The sequence below is a fragment of the Vitis riparia genome, chromosome 8, assembly GCF_004353265.1.
Source record: "Vitis riparia cultivar Riparia Gloire de Montpellier isolate 1030 chromosome 8, EGFV_Vit.rip_1.0, whole genome shotgun sequence".
Lineage (NCBI taxonomy): Eukaryota > Viridiplantae > Streptophyta > Magnoliopsida > Vitales > Vitaceae > Vitis > Vitis riparia.
In genome coordinates this window covers 9,886,782-9,908,389 of record NC_048438.1, presented here as the reverse complement: position 1 = coordinate 9,908,389, position 21,608 = coordinate 9,886,782, and the positions used below count along the sequence as shown (strand labels likewise).

The 21,608-nt window shown below is 33.5% G+C and overlaps 3 protein-coding genes across 4 annotated transcripts; 2 read left to right on the top strand and 1 right to left on the bottom strand.

The window, feature by feature from the left end:
- Window positions 1-245: 245 nt before the first annotated feature.
- On the top strand, window positions 246-5,383 carry LOC117920851 (F-box/LRR-repeat protein 3). The gene is made up of 8 exons (XM_034838514.1): window positions 246-1,101; window positions 1,734-1,859; window positions 2,285-2,389; window positions 2,478-2,871; window positions 2,948-3,077; window positions 3,693-3,987; window positions 4,085-4,336; window positions 4,643-5,383. Exons 1-8 carry the CDS (start codon window positions 463-465, stop codon window positions 4,691-4,693), a joined length of 1,992 nt encoding a protein of 663 aa, XP_034694405.1. The 5' UTR covers window positions 246-462; the 3' UTR covers window positions 4,694-5,383.
- Window positions 5,384-11,523: 6,140 nt separating this feature from the next.
- LOC117920550 (probable WRKY transcription factor 26) lies at window positions 11,524-14,336 on the top strand. The gene is made up of 5 exons (XM_034838153.1): window positions 11,524-11,905; window positions 12,021-12,164; window positions 12,633-13,246; window positions 13,340-13,501; window positions 13,615-14,336. The coding sequence occupies exons 1-5, from the start codon at window positions 11,588-11,590 to the stop codon at window positions 14,060-14,062; spliced, it is 1,686 nt and encodes a 561-aa protein (XP_034694044.1). The 5' UTR covers window positions 11,524-11,587; the 3' UTR covers window positions 14,063-14,336.
- Window positions 14,337-14,419: 83 nt separating this feature from the next.
- LOC117920551 (CASP-like protein 4B1) lies at window positions 14,420-16,450 on the bottom strand. 2 transcript variants are annotated; one of them, XM_034838154.1, is made up of 3 exons: window positions 15,958-16,447; window positions 15,727-15,862; window positions 14,420-14,764 (listed from the first exon to the last, which is right to left on the bottom strand). In XM_034838154.1, exons 1-3 carry the CDS (start codon window positions 16,239-16,241, stop codon window positions 14,573-14,575), a joined length of 612 nt encoding a protein of 203 aa, XP_034694045.1. In that variant the 5' UTR covers window positions 16,242-16,447; the 3' UTR covers window positions 14,420-14,572. The 2 variants fall into 2 exon arrangements, with proteins under 2 accessions (XP_034694045.1, XP_034694046.1); XM_034838155.1 differs by having other exon boundaries at window positions 14,672-15,050; window positions 15,958-16,450.
- Window positions 16,451-21,608: the final 5,158 nt, after the last annotated feature.

Here is a 21,608-nt window from a genome sequence, read left to right as displayed (position 1 = left end):
AGAAATAGCTTTTGGAAACAAATATCAAATTTTAAAAATAGAAAAAAAATAAAAATCCCCTCTAATTTCCTTGAATATTCAAATTCAAATCCGAGTGTTTCAGACACAGCCGGGCTAGAAGAGGATGGAAATTGCGGGGCAAGGGTAGTTTGGTCTTTTAGAAAGAAGACAAAGCCAACCAAACCAAACTTTTGTAAAGGCGCACAAGGGCATTATCGTCATTTGGGTATTCTTCTTCCTCACTCCGGCCTCAACTGCTTTAGCAAGCATGTATTTTTCTGTTAACGGTTACTTCCGAGCAAATCAATCTCTCACAAAGCCTAGCCGAGCTCCTACAAGCCATCTCTTCATTCTTCAAACCCTAGACCTAAGTCTCTCCAAATTCTCTCACTGCTGCTTGCAGTTGCAGGCTTGCAGCTCAATCTCGAAACCCTAGCCCCTAAATTTCTGAAAACTGCCACCATGAAGAGGCAGAAAGGCGTTGTGGATGAAAACATCTTTGATGTTCTCACAGAAGAAATCGTCTTCACAATCCTCGATTTTCTCGATCCGAACCCTCTCGACAAGAAATCATTCTCTCTCGCATGCAAAGCCTTCTACGGGATCGAGTCTCGCCACCGCAAAGCTCTGAAACCGCTAAGGTCAGAGCACCTTATCACGGTGCTCAAGCGGTATCCGCATCTTGAGCGTCTCGATCTCTCGCTGTGCCCGCGAATCACCGACAATTCGCTGACCATTATATCCGTTCTGTGCAAATCAACACTCCGGTCAATCGATCTTTCGCAATCGAGGTTTTTTTCGCATGTCGGGCTGTGGAACTTGGCGACGAATTGTTCGGGCTTGGTTGAAATCGACTTGTCCAATGCGACGGAGCTGAGGGACGCTGGAGCGGCCGCGATCGCGCAGGCCAAGAATTTGGAGAGGTTGTGGTTGGCGAGGTGCAAGCTGATTACGGATATGGGAATTGGATGTATTGCGGTTGGGTGTAAGAAACTCAGGTCCATTAGCTTGAAATGGTGTTTGGGTGTTGGTGATTTGGGGGTGGGTTTGATTGCTGTCAAATGTAAACAGATTCGTCATTTGGATCTCTCTTACTTGCCGGTAATCCTAGCTTTTCTTTCATTTGAGAAACAAGCTCGTTAGTATCTCTCCCTATTTGTTTGTTTGTTTGTTTGATGTGTCACTTCGTAATTTTAATTTCTCTATTTTTATGCTGAATTTACGAATTTTCTCCAAGCATATGTGATTAATCATGTTCCTTTCAAGGGCTTCCCTCTTATGGTGTGCATGAATAGTATGAAATTCGATGTGTGTAATGTTTAAATAATAGGAATGATGCTTTCTTTCTTTGCATGAATTTCTTTTATGTAGATTATTTTTCCTCGTTCCTGTTGCATGTTGCAAAATTTGAGTGGGACATCTTTTTACCCTGGCATATTTGGATTAGTTGTTGATGATTGTTAGCTTAGAATTGTTCAAATTAACTATATTCACCCAATCTTCAAAACTTGCTTTGATTGAAAATAGGAAATTTTCTGGTCTTGGAGGCAAATCCCCCTTCTAGTTTCCAAGATTTTTTAGTCATGTGCTGCAATTAAATTTCAGTGGCTAGATGTGATTCTCCTTTTTGCTGGACCTGTTCTATGCTGATGCCCTTTTTCTTTCTTAGTACCAAATGAGTCTCCGGAATATATTAGTGAATTGACTTTGTTTTTACGTTTTGATGTGTGCAGATCACAAACAAATGTTTACCATGTATTTTGCAATTGCAATATCTTGAAGATTTGATTCTAGTAGGATGCTTTAGTATCGATGATGACAGCCTTGTTGCCCTCAAACACGGGTGCAAATCACTAAAGGTATTTATTGTTTCAAATTAAAATAAATTTAAGATGTTCTTTGCCATATTTATTTTTATTGTAGAGATAATACAGAGGCATTTTTGGATTGTGGTTGCCATATCTCAGATACCACAGTTGAGAAGTTATTATCTGTTATCTGATTATCTAAATTCTGAAATGATTTTGGTACAGAACTGGACAGAAGTTAAAGATATTGCTACTTCATAATTTTTGGTGTTAGCTGATTAATTGGCTTCACTTTCATTGAATATTGCAAAATACATGACTTCAGAGTTCACAGTATCTAATATAAATTATTACTGGATATGTCTATTAAAGCATCTATAAGCCATGGAAAATTCTATTTGCGAAACTTGCCAGAAGTTAATTTGTATTCTGTCAAACTATTGTTTTACCAACTTGCTTATTTTTCCCTGAAACAGAAACTTGATATGTCCAGTTGTCAGAATGTTAGTCATGTGGGATTGTCTTCCCTTACAAGTGATGCTAGATCTCTGCAGCAACTTGCCTTAGCATATGGTTCTCCAGTAAGTCTTTTGGCTCCTTTTTCTTTTTCTGATACTTGAAGGGTTTTCTCTCAGCTCATTGTTTACCCATATGATGGTGGTGTTACAGGTCACTCATGCACTTGCTGATAGTTTGCAAGATCTTTCCATGTTGCAATCAATCAAATTAGATGGTTGTGCGGTTACATATGCTGGACTGAAGGGTATTGGAAATTGGTGTGCATTACTGAGGGAGGTGAGCTTAAGTAAATGCTCAGGAGTGACAGATGAAGGTCTTTCCTCGCTTGTTATGAAACACAGAGATTTGAGAAAGCTAGATGTCACATGTTGTCGCAAGATAACTCAAGTTTCGATTGCCTACATTACAAACTCATGCCCTGCTCTTACTTCCCTCAAGATGGAGTCATGTACCCTGGTTCCTAGTGAAGCTTTTGTCTTGATTGGACAGCGTTGCCTCTGTCTTGAGGAGCTTGACCTAACTGATAATGAGATTGATGACGAAGGTTTCACTCGCATCCTACTCTAGCTTAAATTCAATATACAGTTTAATTGGCATACTCATGCTGTTTGCCTGTGCAGGTCTGAAGTCCATCTCAAGATGTTTCAAACTCACCAGCTTAAAACTAGGAATTTGCCTAAATATAACTGATGAGGGGCTTGGGCATGTTGGAATGCGCTGTTCAAAGCTTATAGAACTTGATTTGTACAGGTTTGTAATTCACAACTGACTAGTTGTCCAGATTATTATCCTAGTTTTGTTTGTGGAAGTATAACCCTTAGTGCTAGGTGCAATATGAACTTCCTGGATTCATGCTTAGGAATGTGTCCCTGTATGACCTAATGTATAGGATTTTGATGTAGTAAGTTAAGTTCTATCCGATCATCTGATTCAGACTTTATACCTCTTAGAAACTTTTTGATTACTAAAGATAGAGTGAAAATTACTAAATATATTCTATGCTACATTGAAACAATGCTGTGCAATTTATGAAATCTAATAGTTGAAAAAAGAAAAAAATAAAAATAAATAAGTATTTTCTGTTCCCTGTTCCCTTGTGTTCAGGAGAATAATGTGTTCCTGTGCTCTGACATCTGTATATAGCATTAGAAAATTGGAAGTTTGCATTATCAATTGGAATTGTTCCAGAAGGGACTCCTTAAAAACGCTTGAGCTTTTTTATCTTGTTAGCCTAGTGAAATTTCTCTTAAAAACAGTTGTCTTAAAGTCTAGTCTGGCATTTTCCTGTTACTGCTCTAGCTTGATATTTTAACTTGCATAACTTTTTTGTCTTCCATAATTATCTAAAAGTGTTTTTTTGCTCAGGTGTGTGGGAATAACAGATTCAGGCATTTTGGCAATTGCTCATGGTTGTCCTGGTCTTGAGATGATTAATGTAGCCTATTGTAAAGACATAACCGATAGTTCCTTAATATCATTGTCAAAATGCCCAAGGCTGAACACTTTTGAAAGTCGAGGATGTCCTTCTATCACGTCTTTAGGTCTAGCAGCTATTGCTGTGGGATGTAAACAACTTGCCAAGCTAGACATAAAGAAGTGTCATAACATTAATGATGCTGGAATGATTCCGCTCGCACACTTTTCTCAAAATCTTAGACAGGTACTCTCCCTTTCCTTTTATCTCTTTTATTAGGAAAATAACTGGTCAAGAGAAAAGATTGGCTTCTAACAGTAGCAGTTCATATATTTCTATGCAGATAAATTTGTCATATAGCTCAGTTACAGATGTGGGGCTCTTGTCCCTAGCCAGCATCAGCTGCTTACAAAGCATGACCATTTTGCATTTGAAGGGATTGACGACAAGTGGATTGGCTGCTGCCTTGTTGGCATGTGGAGGGCTAACAAAAGTGAAGCTCCAAGCATCCTTTAAATCATTACTACCACAACCTCTCTTTGAGCACTTAGAAGCCCGTGGCTGTATGTTTCAGTGGAGAGATAAAGTATTTCAGGTATATTTGATTTTTCTTTTTTCTTTTTTTCCCCAATGAAGCAGTAAATGTCCTTTTATTATTACAGTAATTTGATTGTGATATTAGTTATATGCAGTAGCCCAATAACTGAATTTTTATTTCATTGCTGTGTTTTTCCCATATTATATTTAAATGCACAAAGCAATACACATGTTATAGTCTAAAATAATTATTTCTATTAGGTTTGGATGACTATAAAGTCTAACTGACAAACATGGACAGACTGAATTTAAATTATATAGAGATATAACCATGGCACTGAGATGATATATTTGTGATTGGCAGGCTGAATTAGACCCAATTTGCTGGAAACTACAGTTGGAAGATATGCAATAAAGATTTCTGGAGCTCTTTTAATTGAGAGTGATAGGATCTCTCGCGGGTCATAGGTTCGACCTTGAAAAATGCCGAGTTGATATTCTGATGATATTTGGAGTTTTTTTGCTGCAATCTGCTACAATTTGACGCAGAAATTCTTTTGACCTTTGATGGCTACTCAAAACAAGAGCAGTATATGCCATATAGTGTGTATCAGGCAGGCGCGCTGGATCATCTTTACTAAAAGTCGGCAGTGTACCTTTGGTGGCTTTTGAAAACAAGACCCCTCTGCCATGTTACTGTTAATAATGCAAACTACTCAAAAGTGGGAGTGTGCGGCGGTTAGTTACTTTCTTAAATGTGATTATCACTGTATCTTTCGGGTGAGATTGGCTGACAGAATGATTCCAGAGTCTCGGCACTTGTTTGGAGAAAAGGTGTTATTTATGGTGGCTGCAAACAGGAACAACGCCCCTTTTTCTTTCTTGTTTTCTTGTGTACTAAATGAACGGGACTGCCAGAACCCAAATTCCAGTCGTTTGTTGTAGACTGGATAAAAGAAGGCTTCTCGTGGATCATGATTTTAACTGTCCCCAAAATGGAGTTGAATTTGAATAGAGATTAGCAGAATTGTGGGAAAAGCTTCAATGAATATTAATTAAGTGCTTTGTCAGGGTCGTCAGCTTCCCTCCGGGCCCGGTTTGGCAATGGAAGGCTTGGTTTTCTTGATTCAATGACAATCTATACTTAAGGCTCAACAATACCAATTAATGGATTAAAAGTCCATTAAGCTGGTAATTAGTCCACTGTTTTTTTAAAGGTTGATGGAATAAAATTTCGTCAATAAACTTCCATGGCACTCCATTATGAAAGGTAAAATCATAAAAATAAATAAATTAATTAAAAGGAGCAGTGCACTAAAAAACATCAGTGCATAAATAATCACGTCTAAATCTTCAAGCAGTGTACATAAATGGTATTCGGATTTGATATGAGGCTTTTGGGTGCATGCATCCGTACATACTATTGGGATATGATACTCGATTCAGAGAAGGTATTTTTCAACTTTGTTTTAAATCAATGCCCAAATAGGTTTTTATTATTTAAAAAATTATTTTAAACTATGTATAACACAAGAGTTTTTTAAAAAAATCAAAATAAAATATTATTTTAAACTATATGTATGAATAGTATTATCAATTTATTTCTTTTTTCATTTTCATTCAAGTTATAACTTAACATTAAAATGAAACAAATAATCATTTCAATCTTACATTCTTATATGCATCCAAATATAAAAATTGTAATCACCAAATTCATTTATATTTAAGGAGAAATATGAATAAAAAGAAAATTTTCATTCATATTCCTTATTCTCATGTACCAAACATAGCCTAATAAAAACATTAAAATTCAAAATTTCTGACCCATAGGTTATCTTCAACCCAATGGTTTTGTCTTCGATTCTTGCAACGTGTAAAGTGGCTATACACCTTGAGGAAAGAGAGAAGGAGGCTAGGGCTAGAAGACCACTTATCTGAAAGTTAAGATAACCTTAAAACTCAAGGGGTTTATATATACTCTTTTGTGAGCTTAAGTGGTCTTGACCTAACTTGGATTTGAATCACTTAATCTAACTCATTGGGTTTTAATTAAATAATTAGCTAAATTATGAAAATACTAAATAAATAATCATAAGTTATTATTTAACCTTACCTTTTTACTTAAGCATTTTTTTGCACACTTATGATTAAATATGCAATTTCCCTCAAACCTTTATAACAACAAAGAATATATTGACTTCCTCGTGTTTGAGTAAGGATCATTGGGACCATAGGAAAATACTAACTTCCTCATAATCCAAGTTTAAAGTTAACTTGACACTCCTCTAAAGAGAGTCAACTAAATTCTAATACCCTATCAAATCCAATTTAGTAAATTTCTCAAGTTTGTAACCTACTATCAACTACATTCAAACTCCATGAATTGATATTTGTATTACAACAAAGTAGAATTTATCAATCTTTTAAGATTACCTTTATTATCCTTAAATATGAAAATTTTCTATTTTATAATGAACTAACATGTTTCAGTTCACAAAGGGCATATGTCAAATCCCTCTTAAGAAATCATCGAAATATCGTATATTTTATAATTACAAGTCTTTTGAATTACTCAAAGGGAAATTGTCTCAATCTTATGTGATATCATGATACTTCCATTAAGAGTACTTTATTGTTGCATGTCTTAATCAACAATTATTCAATGCATAAGGAATATATGATCATCATAAGATCTCACCCATAGTAAAAACCTCTTCCGTAAAGCTTAAAATAGTTTTCAATATAGAATTAGATTTCTCATTCCTTTAATATATGAATCTTGGAGCCTTTATCTAGATCACCATTTAATTTGTCGTAGGTGTTAAAAAAATTAATTAACTAAAGTAAATTAAAAAATAGTTTTTTAAAAAATGTTCAAAAGTTTCAATCCTTTGTGTACTCAAATTGTGTGTAAACAAATTTTTGAAAGGGCCGCTTATAAAGAGGTAAGTTTTACCCACCCATTTGTTATTGCAGGTTAATAAATGGCAAATCTTGAATTGAAATGTGATGAGTGATCAATGAAAATTCATTATTTGTCATAAAGAAATTTGTATAAAACAATTGTGGCAAATAAAAAAAAAATGTCAAATGACATTAAATGTATCAAATGAAACAATATCATGTGTTGCTAACATGAAACACATGACATATCAAAATTTATTGCATATCATCCATATTCTCAAATGAGATACAAGTGTGATAGAGGGTGAAGAAACAATTTTCTTCCCATGAAACTTAAACAAAATAAATAATATAATTTTGATAATCAAAATGAAGATACTTATCACAATAAAAATAATTATTTAGAGATAATCTCGAAAATTCCTCTACTCTAGATATATAGGTTCTCCTTTATTTTTATTTTTTTAAGCTGTGGGCTCTTCCTAGTCAAGTATCTACATTTGATCGAGGATGTTTACCAAGATTTGAAGATTTAAGAATTTTTATGAAGATTCAAAAAATGGAACATTTTCATGAAGATGGGAAGATTTTTGAATTAAAGAGTTAAAAATTTTAATTAAATATTTGAAGACTTCAATAGAAGAAGTAGAAAATCTTGTTTATGGTAGAGTTATTTATCTAGTTACTATTTAGATATATTTAATTAGTGTATTAGAATTATTGTATTGTATTTAGAATTATTCTTTCCTTTTTAGGTTTTATTAAATTTATTTAAATCTTAATAGTGTTGTAACTATTTTGATCTTGGTATTTAATTTCATATTTTGAATATAAATCCAAAATTCTGCATGTCTCTCATTCTTCTGTTGGATACGAATCCAAATTCTGTCTATTTTTCCTTTTTCAATCCAAAATTCTATTTGTTTTTATTTGTTAGATATGAATTCAAATTTTGTTTATCTATATTTGTTAAATATGAATCCAAATTATGTGTGGTTATGTGTGTTGGATATGAATAATCCAAATTATAACTTACTATGTGTGTTGGATATGAATCTAAATTTCGTTTATCTGTATTTGTTGAATATGAATCCAAATTATATTTGACTATGTGTGTTGGATATGAATTTAAATTTTGTCTATCTCTTCTTCTTCTTCTATTTCTCCTTCTTTTATTTCTATTCTCTGATCTCTTTTTCCTCTCCTTCTATAGCTACTCCTAAAAGTTGTTCTTGATCCTTTTTTGACAGCAAGTTATAATCGATGAACTTTTTATTTTGCATAAAACTAATACTTAGTATTTGGTATTTCAATTAAGTGGTACAAAGTTCAATTAGTTACTAAAGGAATTTTCTTAACAGTATGATTGCAAATTTACCAAGTTACACCCGTTTTTGCATCTTGATTTTCAGTTGACAAACTTTTGATATTTCTTGAAGCTACATCATGAGTTTATAAGATATGTTAGAGTTATTTATTTAATTACTATATTAAAATTATCGTATTTAGAATTATTTTCTTTCTTTTTTAGGTTTTATTAGGATTTCTTTCTTTTTATCTTTGAATATTTTTTCTTATTTCAACAATTTAAGTATTTTATTGAATTTTTGCTTTTTTTTATTTAAGAAATTGTCTTTCATCCAAAATTTATACATTAAAACGGTTTAAGGATTGTAAGACAACATAAATATTTTACGTCAATGATAAATTAATCAAAATTATAATTCTATCTACATTTTTTTGTTTAACATAAATTTGTGTGTACAAGGGCATACCCTTGGAAAGCATAGCCACGTTTACCACATCAAGGATCATGATTTGTGGATAACGGATCCAACAAGGTAAAAGCAAGGCAACACAAATATGTGTGGTGCGTTTGTTTGAAATCTTTGAAAACAAAAAACATCGACAAGTACGTCTAACCTTCGAAGAATCAATGCTGAAAAGGCTCTTTAATATCCCTTTGGTCGGGCCCAACAATGGTGGATTGGAATGTATCTATATATGTAGATGTCGTGCTTTCAAATGGCATGGATGCATCTTGCTTAGAGCTTACAAGAGTTGGGCATCGCCTTGGTGGTCCTTCTCGATGTAAGGAATATATACCAGTTCTTCCTTTCTTTCTACTCGGACACGTGACTTTTTTTAGTCAAAGACGCCCCTTTGACCGTGTGTTTAGGACTTTTTCTTTTTTAAACAATAAAATAATTATTCAAACTAACCATTTTTATATTATAAAATTCTTCGACGTTTTTTAAAACAACTATGACTTAGCATTGTACATCTTTTATCTTTTAATCTTATAAACACATTTTAAAGTAGAGAATCATTTTAAATTCAAAACAAATAATATCTATATAATTCAATATCAATCATTACCTCATCTAAAAATCACGAATATATTATATTTATAAATCATATTTTGAAATTATAGTTTTAATATAAATTTAAAAATCATATTTTGAAACTACGATTTCCTTCTTTCTAAAATTTTCTATAAAATCCATAATTTTCACATGCAATTGCAAACTAATATTTAATATATATATATATATATATATATATATATATATATATATATATATATATATATATATATATATTGAAAGGGCTATGTTGAGAATTGCTTTGAAAAGAGACACAAGACCTATCATTTGTCCCAAAACTTGAAACACAAGAGGCCTTTATCCATCCGGTGGGCCGCTGGAATGATGGGGATGGGCCTTTCTTCCCCGGCCGGGAAGATTGAGAAATAGGACCATAGGTTGAAAGTTGAAACCGCTGTGAGTGGCAAGACGTCTCTCTCATTTTGCAGCATTTCTCAACAAAAAAATATATAAAAAAAAGGGAAAAGAACAGAAAAAAATGGCCATTCAACTCATGACTTGGTTTTTTTGATTGCATATCATTTGCTTCTCTCATTTAGTGATTTCTGACTTAGAAAATGTGGATTTACCACCCATCCATAATGGGTGGTCCAGAGTCCAGACACAAAGGCCCCGTCCTTCCACCTAACTCTTTTAAGACCCTGTCTCACACTCTCCCCTCTCAACTCCCGACCCTTTCCAAAGCCACGGTCGCACCCTGTGCCCAGGCCCCAACCCCTACTTGACAGGGCTTTTATGTCACTGCAACGTTGATCAAGTCAAAGGTCCGCGCAGACCCAAATGTAAGATTGAACGAGGGTGGGCAAAACGGGGTTATTACATTCCAAATGATGCCGACACTTGGATGGCAACATTTTATAACAGTACCTCCTTCCAAAATTCATGGCATTCACTCTCTCCTTTTTATTTATTATTTCACTTGAAAAAATGTGATAAAAAAAAGGGAGTAGAACTTTCCTTTGATTATTCTTGAATGATTTTCATTTTTAAATTTCAATTTGTTATATACTTATTATGGAGGAGTTAACTTTAATCATTTACAGAAGTGGCAATAGTAGTACTAATACTAAATTATCTAACAAGTTTTGTAAATAATCACTTTCCTCATCGGTAATTTAGGATTTATTTAAAACTTGTTTTAAAAATTATGTTTAAGTTAAAAAATAAAAACCAATTTTTAAAGACAAACTCTAGAAAATATATTCAAACCGATTACTATTTTTTTATTTTTTAAAATCTAATTAAAATAACTCTTACTTATTTTATTAAATTTGTTCTCTATTTTATTTTATTTTTAAAAAATATTTTCAAAGAATATCGACAAAATATGATTAAAAATATTTCTAAAAACAAAATCGAATAAACAGACTCTTATATTTTTTTTAGCATTTTCTACAAATAATAACCACATCTTTAAAATTCATGGTATCAATCAACATAATGATTTTAAATATGAAATTAACAATCGGGAACAAACCCAAAATCGGACCAATTGAACTACCTATTAGGATAATGATTTAAAAAAATTATTAAAACCCAAAATATTCATCAAATGAACGTTCGATGATACATACTAATAATGGAATTATTAAGCTTCTCTAGAATTTTATCAAAAGATTCTTACTACAAGCATGAAGTTAAATTATTAGACGTTGATGAAAATGGTCTGCACCGAAAAATATTGAAATTGACAGGTGAAAAAAAACCGAAAAATATTGAAATTGACAGGTGGAAAAAAAGTTAACCCCTGGTGGCAATGGAAGCCCAGAAGACTAGAGGATGAGGTGGACACAGCATCAGCTTAGAGCCGCCCCTCTTCTGCGGATTCAGTCAAGGCCACATCCTTTGACCAAATTATTTTCCACGGTCAAACGTTGTTTTAAGCTTCTCAGAAGCAGCATCCATCAACTGCTTCCCTTCTTCAATTTCAAAGCCAACCATCACCCGCTCCTCTCTTCTGTCCCCTTATATAATCTTCTCGTTGTCTGAGAGCTTCTCTTAGAGCTTCTCTTTCTCTCATGGCTTCCTCTGCTGCTAGTTTTAACACGAGTTCTCATAATTCCCAAGACGATTTCTCCTTCTCTACCCAGCTGATGTCCTCCTCTTTCACTGATCTTCTCTCCAGCGGCGGAGACATGGATCACAGTGCTCCATTCGCTTGGGCTCTCTCCGATCCTTTAAGTCATACAACCGAATTCCCTAAATTCAAATCTCCCCCTCCCCCTTCACTCCCCATCTCTCCTCCTCCCGTCTCTCCTTCTTCTTACTTTGCGTTTTCATCTGGTTTCAGCTCCACAGACCTCTTGGACTCCCCTCTGCTTCTCTCCTCTTCTAATGTAAGTCAAATGACTCTTTCTCTCTTGTTTCTGATGCTCTTACCCGTCTCTCTATATTGTTTGGAATTTGAAGGCTTTAGATTAACGGGTTTGTTTCGTTGCTTGTCTTACGCAGGTTCTTCCGTCTCCAACCACTGGGAATTTTGCTGCTCCGGGCTTCAACTGGAGGAGTAATTCTAACGAGCACCAGCAGGCTTTCAATGACACAGACAGAAAATTTTCTGATCTCCTTTTCCAGTCCCAAACAAGGCCTTCAGGGGTACGTTTGACTTCTTTACCACTAGCTTTCTAGGTCTTCGTTTTTTGTCTTTTTTTTTTTTTTTTTTCTCATTTACTTTTCTTCAAATCCCAAACTACCAACACGCAAATTAAAGCATCCAAAATATTATGGATTCCGGGGGAAAAAGGGGAGACTCCTTGGGTTATAGCCTGGTTCTATCTGGTTTGGATTAACAATCAGACACCAATTATTATGAATTGCATAACATGTCAACTTGGTGGGACATTGATTTTTTAAGGCTATGAATATGGCAGTTGTGCTCTTATCTCATATTATCATATTGATAGTGAATTGCCTTTTTTTTTTTTTTTTGGAAATTTTAATTACGATTTTTAGTATGATTATCCAGAATAACAAAAATTTAGGTTATTCACAAATATGCGCACGTTTCTGCTTTTTGTTTCTGATTTTCATTTTTGCTGTTGTAACTTCTTGGCGCTTAAGCAGGGAGAGGCGTTGAAAACCCAAGCACCATGGAATTCTGATAAACCCGAAAAGCAAACTCATTTCCCACAAGAGAAAACCGGAGTGAAATCAGAATTTGCTTCACTTCAGAGCTTGTCACCGGAAATCGCTTCAATCCAAACCAACATGCAAAGCAACAATATTCCCCAATCTGGCCGGAGCCATCATGCTCAGCCATCTGAGTCTTACAGAGAGCAAAGGAGATCAGACGATGGGTATAACTGGAGAAAGTATGGTCAAAAACAAGTGAAGGGAAGTGAAAATCCGCGTAGTTATTACAAGTGCACGTTTCCAAATTGCCCGACAAAGAAGAAGGTTGAACGATCTTTGGAGGGTCATATTACAGAAATAGTGTACAAGGGAACTCACAACCATCCTAAGCCTCAGCCCAAGAGATCATCTTCTCAATCATTTCCTTCCGCAAGCACAAACTCGGAAATTTCTGGGCATTCAATGCCAATAGGAAACCCATATATGGATTCTATGACAACGTCTGAGAATTCTTCAGTCTCTATTGGAGAGGATGACTTTGATCAAAACTCTCCAATGAGTAGATCAGGAGGAGATGATGAAAATGAACGGGAGGCCAAAAGATGGTAAGCTCAGAGAACTAGTAGTCACCAGTAGTCTCATTCCTTATCGTGATAATGAAATGGGTTTATTTAATCCTTCTCTTTTGGTTTTGACAGGAAGGGAGAGTACGAAAATGAGGCAATTTCAGCTTCTGAAAGCAGAACTGTGAAAGAACCTAGAGTAGTGGTTCAAACAACAAGCGACATTGATATTCTTGATGATGGCTATAGATGGAGGAAATATGGGCAGAAAGTAGTCAAGGGAAACCCGAATCCAAGGTAATAATGACTCTTCACTGTCACCTACTCCTTTGTAAAGAAAAAAATGGAACTCTAATTTTTTGTTGGAATTGGTGTATGAGCTTGGTTTAATGTATGCATGCATTTTGCAGGAGCTACTACAAATGTACAAGTACAGGTTGTCCAGTGAGGAAACATGTGGAGCGATCATCCAAGGATATCAGAGCTGTGCTCACCACATATGAAGGGAAACACAACCATGATGTTCCAGCGGCACGTGGTAGTGGCAGCCATTTTGTGACTAAACCTTTACCAAATAATAGCACCACAACTGTGCCTGCGCCTATAAGGCCCTCAGTCATGACCAACCATTCTAACTACACTACAACTAACGCTAACCCCCAAACAAGGCCACCAACATCAGCAAGTCAAGCACCTTTCACCCTGGAAATGTTGCAGAGCCCGGGGAGTTTTGGATTCTCAGGATTTGGAAAGCCTACTGGCTCCTCCTACGGAAGTAGAATGTCTCACCCAGATGGGGTTTTCTCAAGAACCAAGGAAGAGCCTAAGGATGACTTGTACCAGTCATTTTTTTGCTGAATTGCTCTCTTCAGAAGCAAAAGCAAAGTGGTGGGTCTGATCAATTAGACATATTTGTTGGAGTATAGATCTTCATAGGTATACAAATTCAAGCACTAGTATGAACAGAGCAGTTAGTTTCATTTGTTCAATTTGTTTTTGAGGCCCTTTCATGCCGAGGCAACAAGGCCTTAGTATCATTTGTTCCTTCGTTTTTCAGGGCCTTTAAATACCTGGCAACAATGCCTCATTCAAACTATGTGATTCAATGTTTTATCAAGGTTTAACTTTTTCATATACTTTTTATCCTCTCCAACTCCTACAAGTATCAATCACTTTCACTGGTTCATCCTTCATTAAAATCAAGCATTTATTTGATAAAGTACACAGTGAATGGATACACTTCATATTGACAATACACACAAAAGTGTCATGGATACACTTCAATATTGACAATACACACAAAAGTGTAATGTACATGGCAAACAACTCAATAATACATAAAGAATGGTGTAACAAAAAATAACTTAATCAGATATAAGATTGAGTGGAAAGCTTGTATCCAGAAATGAGAGCTGACAATCCAAGCGAAAAGAATGCAAGGAATGACATGCTAATGGCCGCAGCCAATGAATCAGTGAATATATTATCTGCCCCCTCTCTCATTCTGTTTGTCATGGGAACCGCCGCTGACGCTGAAGAGATCAGTAAGTAAGCCACAATCTGCAAACCCACAAAATTTCATTCACGAAAATCAAAGAATGAGGTATTGCTGAGAGATTTAGTCGTTGACTAGTTGGCAGTCTAACAATTTGGAAGGACTGAATTCTAAAATCTGAATGCCCCACTTGTCACTTATTAACCCCAACCCTATTGGATTACTCTTATCACGTTTTTTTCAGTTCACATGGGGGCGCCCACCTCAATTTACACATATTGAAAGCGTCATCAATGATGTCGAAATTACTATACACGCTTCCAACTCATATTTTCCATCTAGAAGCAAAGCCTGATAATAACAAGATTCTTTAAATTGATATTTAAAAAAAAAAAAAAAAAACACATATTTCTAGAAGCAAGTGAGAATACCTGGGAAGTGCTTCAAATAGTATTTTATTTTTTTATTTTAATATACACGGCTGAAATTAGAATCATAATTTCTTTATAAAAAAAGTAATATTTTTAAAATCATAAATTTATTTAATAAAATCATTTAAATTAGTACGAGTCATCTTATGATGAACTTTGAAAAAGAAGCTTTTCTAGCTTCATACAAGCAATCCTACCTGGCTGAAAGCAACCCAAACGGGGCTCAATGATGAACATGTGTTTTTGGGGTCGAGTGTTGAGCTGGATTTTTAAAACTGAATGAAGAGGAAAAAAATAATTCTCATATATGTTGCTTGAACACCCTATGTTGAGGTGTGGTAGCGTGGAGGCCAGATTCAGGCAAGTAGGCAACCATTTAATTTCTAGCCGTCGGATTCACTCAAACCCTCGCTTATCCAAAACTTCACACTCAAGGGCATTCAGGACATTCTAGGTTTTCGCGGAAAACAAGATTGTAATTTGCGATTTATTCCCTTCTCATTTTACTTTCAATTCCATGGAATTGAAATTCCGGAAATCAAATCCTTCAGCTAATGCATCAATAATCCAAACTACATAAGCGGAAAAATACCAACCTGATCCCCGATAAAGTCGAACAAGGAGGTGCTCCACCGCGAGAACATGAAATTTCCGGTGTATAGTTCATGAACTTGCCGCAAAACTTGGCCTCCTGTATACAAAGTCGACAAAATGGCTATCCCCAACGTATACCTATGAATCGAAATCCATTAAAGCTTGAAATTAAGATCTCAAACGAACAATTTCAAGACAATCACATCCGTGGATAAGAATCAAAAGAAATTCACCTGAATTCTTCATATTTATCGAAGTTTTTCCAATCGCCGTGCTTGTTGCTGGCCATGATGACGAAAGAAAGAAGAGAACAGACCAAAGCCAATCCCCGCAAACCTATGGAGCCTCTCTTCAGAAAATCCTCCCTCTTCCAGCGCCTTAAAATCGCCGGAGCGCCGAACCGGGTGGATGCCGCAGTCTGGTTCTCGACGTCGGGCACCGGCGGAGCCGTCGGGGGAGGGGTGGCTGGGGACGAATCGGCGTGTTTTGTGGTGGCTGGATCGTGGGGAGTGGTCATGTTTGTGGGACTGCAGTATCGAAAGGTCGGAGAAAGAAGAATGAAAGCGAATGATTCTTTCGAGAGTTTGAATCGGATTTTGTTCTTCTGAATGACAACTCAGCCCCGTTAACGACGGAAGATTGAGTCCGCGGAGGTTACACGATGGATTTAATAATTTCTTTAGGTTCTGTTTGGTTAGAGCGCATCTGTTGGAGAAACAAAAAAAAAAACTGAAAAAACAAAACATAATATAATTTGGCGAGGTATCGGGTCGTTGGGCCAATGGTTGTGGAGCGTTGGCCTCAATCGGTCAATGGATGGGCCACGAGTTAAGAAACTTAGCGATATAATCTCTTGACCTTCGTTATTTCGTCTCCTCGTTCGCTTATCAGTCTCAATAAAGAAGAAAAACTTTCGTGTAAAAAATATTCGAATTCTATGTCGGTCCAATGTCTCCATTCGGTTGGGGCAAATAGGCGGTAGTTGAGGGAGAGTACTTTGGTAGGTTTTTTAATTTAGAAAACTGTTTTCCTTTTTTGAAAAGCAAAAACCCATTTTTGAGATCAATTTTGAAATTTTATGGGAGGGTAAAAGTTCACCCAAAAAAATCCTTAAAACATGTATAATTCTTAAAACGTATTTACTCTTTTCGTTTTCTAAAAAATAAAAAATCATTTTAAGATCAATTTTTAAACATATCTCCAATCACTCCTAATAGACATAAATTTGAAATTATTTTTATGTTGTTACCAAAAAAAAGGGAAATGGTAGTCCTGAACTTTACATATTTCAACTTACTTTTTGTATTAGTATATAATTAGTATAAAATATATTTACAATGTTTTAAAAATTGAACCGATTTTATTTAACAATAGATTGACAACATTTCTAATCCGATCTAATGAAATAGACCGCACACAAGTTGGACCGCATAAGCCAACGATCAAATCGTCCAATTTCACACAAATTGATCAACCATCATTTTGACAAAAAACTAGATGGACTCGCCATTTTGCTAGCAAATTCCTTCCCTTCAAACCATTACGTTTCTTCCTAACATATGCAAGTACAAATATGGTTTATGAGCCTGAACTTTACATATTTCAACTTACTTTCTTGTATTAGCATATAATTAGTGTAAAGGATATTTACAATGTTTTGAAAATCCAATCAGTCCAATTTAAATATCGATTGGCGACTTTTCTAGTCTATTCTAGTGAAATAGACCGCACGAAGGTTGGACCGCCATCAAACTGATTGAGCTAACAGTCAAACCATCCAATTTCACGCAAATCGATCGACCAACATTTGACAGAAATCTAGATGGGCTCCCATTCTGCTAGCCCAAGTTCCTTTCCTTCAAGCCCATATGCTTCTTCCCAACATATGCAAGTAAAAATACCACATAAATGGTTTGTGGGCTTCTTACTAACAAAATAAATAACAAACCATTGATTAATAATATAGTGAATATCTATATATCCTTTCTTTAAATTTTTATCATACACAATATTTAAAAATTTTAAATATTTATATCTACTATTATTTTTATAATAATCATTAATGATAAATATGAAAATAAATATAAATTAATTAATATAATAATTTTTAAAATTTTAAAATAACAAAATACTTAGATGTGTAATTAAATTAAATTTACAATTTTCTTTTTATCTTCAATTTATTTTCATATTTAAATACCATGCATATTCTATTTAATAAAATTTAATCTATTAATACATTTATATTTATCATTTAATTTGATATAGCAAATATAAAAAATAAAATAGTATTAAAAATTTTAATCATATATATTTAAATTTTTATAATTATTTTAAATTTTAATAAAATATAAACTATATATTTATTATGTCATCAATTCAATCACAATTCATATTCCTTTTATTTATTTTAATTCTTATATATAAAAATTAAATAATTTGATAAAATATTAGTTTGTAATTAATTTAAATTGTATTTGATTTTTTTGGGCCTGTTTAGCGGATCTAAAATTACCGCTTTTACAACCACGAAAAGTAATATGGGCCTTGACATAGAATCCTTGGGCCTCACCCGATGGATGAATAAGAATTACGTACATTGAATCAGTTGGAATCTCAAATCACATACAGAATTGGGCTGGACGGCATGTTGGCAGGAGCCCAGCATTGTTGGGTCTAGTCCTAATAATGAGCACCATCAGTTGGGCCTTGCCCTATTAAAGTTTCCTTACCCATGTAATGCACAAGAATTGAGTATAATTTTATATCAATCTTATATTAAATAGTCATAATTTTTCCAAATATATGCATAAAAATTGTGGTGTACAAATTTTTTTTAAATGACAATAAATTCAAATAAAATGAACAAATAAATAGTTGAGATGATTTTTTTTTTCAATTGAACTCCGAATCCATTTCACAATGTTATTAGAAAATATAGTTAGCATAAAAATTGTTTTTGAAAAAAAAATTCAAGTGTTTAAAAAAAATTCGAAGTTGAAAGTTCGAAGTGTAAAGTAATACTCCCAAAAACACTTTTAGAAAACACTTCCTATATAAAAAATACTTTAAAAATAATAATAAAACGATTGATAAAAATGTATAAAACACTTCTAAAACATTGAAATAATAATAATTTATGATAAATCTTTTTAAAACATTTTAAAACAAAAAATTAAAATGAAAATCACTTTCGAAACGCATTCTTGCATTCTTTGTATGTAGAATTTAGGTGGGGAGAGAAGCAGGATCACATGCAGAGTAGACATAACATAATAGATAGGTGCATCAATATTCCAATTGTAAGGGTGCATCATCTACTCACATGGGGTGTCCTTATTGAAAGCTACCCTGCCCTTACCCATCTGGAACCTCTACATTCTATGGTTAAGTATGTAGGGGCCTCTTCTAGATTTTTATTTCCATCTACCCTATCTTCACATGCACACCCCCAAAGAGAAATGTTAGTTTTGTCCAATTCCTACTTTCCCATAACGGTGACATTGCCTCTCCCTCATGTGGGGATGACCTAGCTTCCATTTTAGTTTATTCTAGTTATCAAATTGCAATCTTCACCATCAATTATTTCTTACTTGCACTTGATAATCATATAATTTTTTTATTTTTGAACAAAAATATAATGACTTGCACTCAATTGTATAGATATTGTCCGCTCATGAAGAAAGTCCTCATGACTTTAAAACGTGTCTATATGATTAAGAAAAATTTATATTTATATAATGTTAGAAATTTTCCCTCTTATCAAATGTCACATACCACATTATAATTTATTTTTTTATTCATATATTAATTATTTACACTATAAGAAATTGTTATATAAAGGGTAGATAAGTCATAAGATAGAGAGAGGGTAAGTAAGATAATATCGAGCCCCACGCTATACCTAAAGTAGATAAAAGAGTATAAGAAATGAATAATGAACCACCCTAGAACCATCTTCTCTTTGGTGGGAAGCAATTTATTAAAGCTAAATAAGAAACAAAAATTATTAGGAAAAGGTCACAACGATAATGACAACATTGAATTTTATTATTTTGTCATAAGAAGAATATAATTAAAGGTCTGGGGCCCTTTTCTTTTGGATGAATTAGATGCTTTGTTTCTTTGTCCGTCTTATCTCAAATTGAATCTATTAATGCGGCTTGTTTTCTTTTCTCCTTTATTATTATTATCTTTGGATTTTATTTTATTTTTTGCTTTTTTTTTCTCTCTCATTTAATTCTTTTACCCTTTACACTTCATCACAATAATGAATGGTCATCATCATACACATATTAACAACAATTTTGAGAGTAACACCTCAAATCAAATTTATGATTATGAAAACAAGGGAGCATAAGGATTGGTGTTAAAATGATTTTGTTACATAATCAAAATACCTTCATTTAGATATACATAAAAAATATAACTTAATAATATAATATATAATATAAAAAAAAAAGTGATTTAGGAAGATTGTAAAAATAATTTTTAAAATATTATCAAATATTTAATTTTTATATGCTTTCAAATATTAACCAACATCTCTAATCATTCCAAAATTACTTTAAAACCATAATTTGATTAATACATATATATATATATTAAATTTTTTCTTCATATTCAAAGTAATAGAAGATAAATAAGGATGACACTAGGATGGGTTTGGAATAGGCTATCATCATCCCAATCTCATCTCGTTTATTCAAAATAATTTTCATCCTTAATTTACTGAAATAATTAAGTAGGACAATGCGGATATGCGAATTTCTTATACTCGTCAAACCCATTTAACTTTCTTTAATTTTTTAATTTTTTTAATTACATTAAAAAATATATTTTTTATAAATAATTAAGATATTATAAATTTTTTATAAGTTATTTTATTGAAAATTATTATTATTATTATTAAAAATAAGAAAATTAAATTAATTTTATATATAATTATGGTAAGGTAAGATAGGACAAGACAATATTCAAACCTATTTTATTTTATTTTTTAAAACTCAAACCTACCTCTAATATGTTTATTTAAATTTTAAACATGTTCCATTAGAATCCGAGAGAGGTGAGTAGTTGAAAAAATCCGCTTCATTGTCATTCCTAATGATAATAAAGATTATTATGCTAAAATGTATCTCAAATTCGTAATTAGTATATATAATCATATTATCTTTGCAAATGCAATTGAATAAAGTCAATGAAGAATTTCAACCTAGGCTCTGTTTTTCTTGCTTATGGATTCTCAAGTTTATAAAAAGTAGTGCTGATTTGGCATCTTTTATCGAGGTCTCCTCAATTTCGCATCTGATGGCTCTTGGTTCCTAAGGCAAACTGCTACATGTGTTGTGCCCCACCTTAATTTGACACCCAAATCTACTCAACCGAAAGCAGATTTTCTAACTTCTTTGGACCCACCCACAACTGAGACGCAGATAATTAGCCGATTGGAGCGGAGAATTTTTTTTTCAAAATTTAATAATTTATAATATAATGATGCCCACATGCGTTACATCATTTATATTCATTTGTGGTAGTTTTAAAAGTTCATTTTTGTTGACTGCGCAGGCTGATCGGGCCCATTGAGGCATTGATTAGATGTCTCCATAATAAACGTCCACATTTTGAAGGACGATGCGATTATATTCAAATTTGTATGGATGATGCCATTACGTCTCAGTAATTAATAAAAATATTTAAGATTTAATGTTGCAAAAAAATTATTTGATATCTTATGTCAACAAATTGAAAGATGGTTGTTGTTCAAATTTGTATCAACCACCTTTGAAAATATCATATCAACCACTCCAAAATGGATGACGATCGAGTACGAATATTTAATCATTTTTAAAATGACTATCTCACGAATCAATAATTGGAAGAT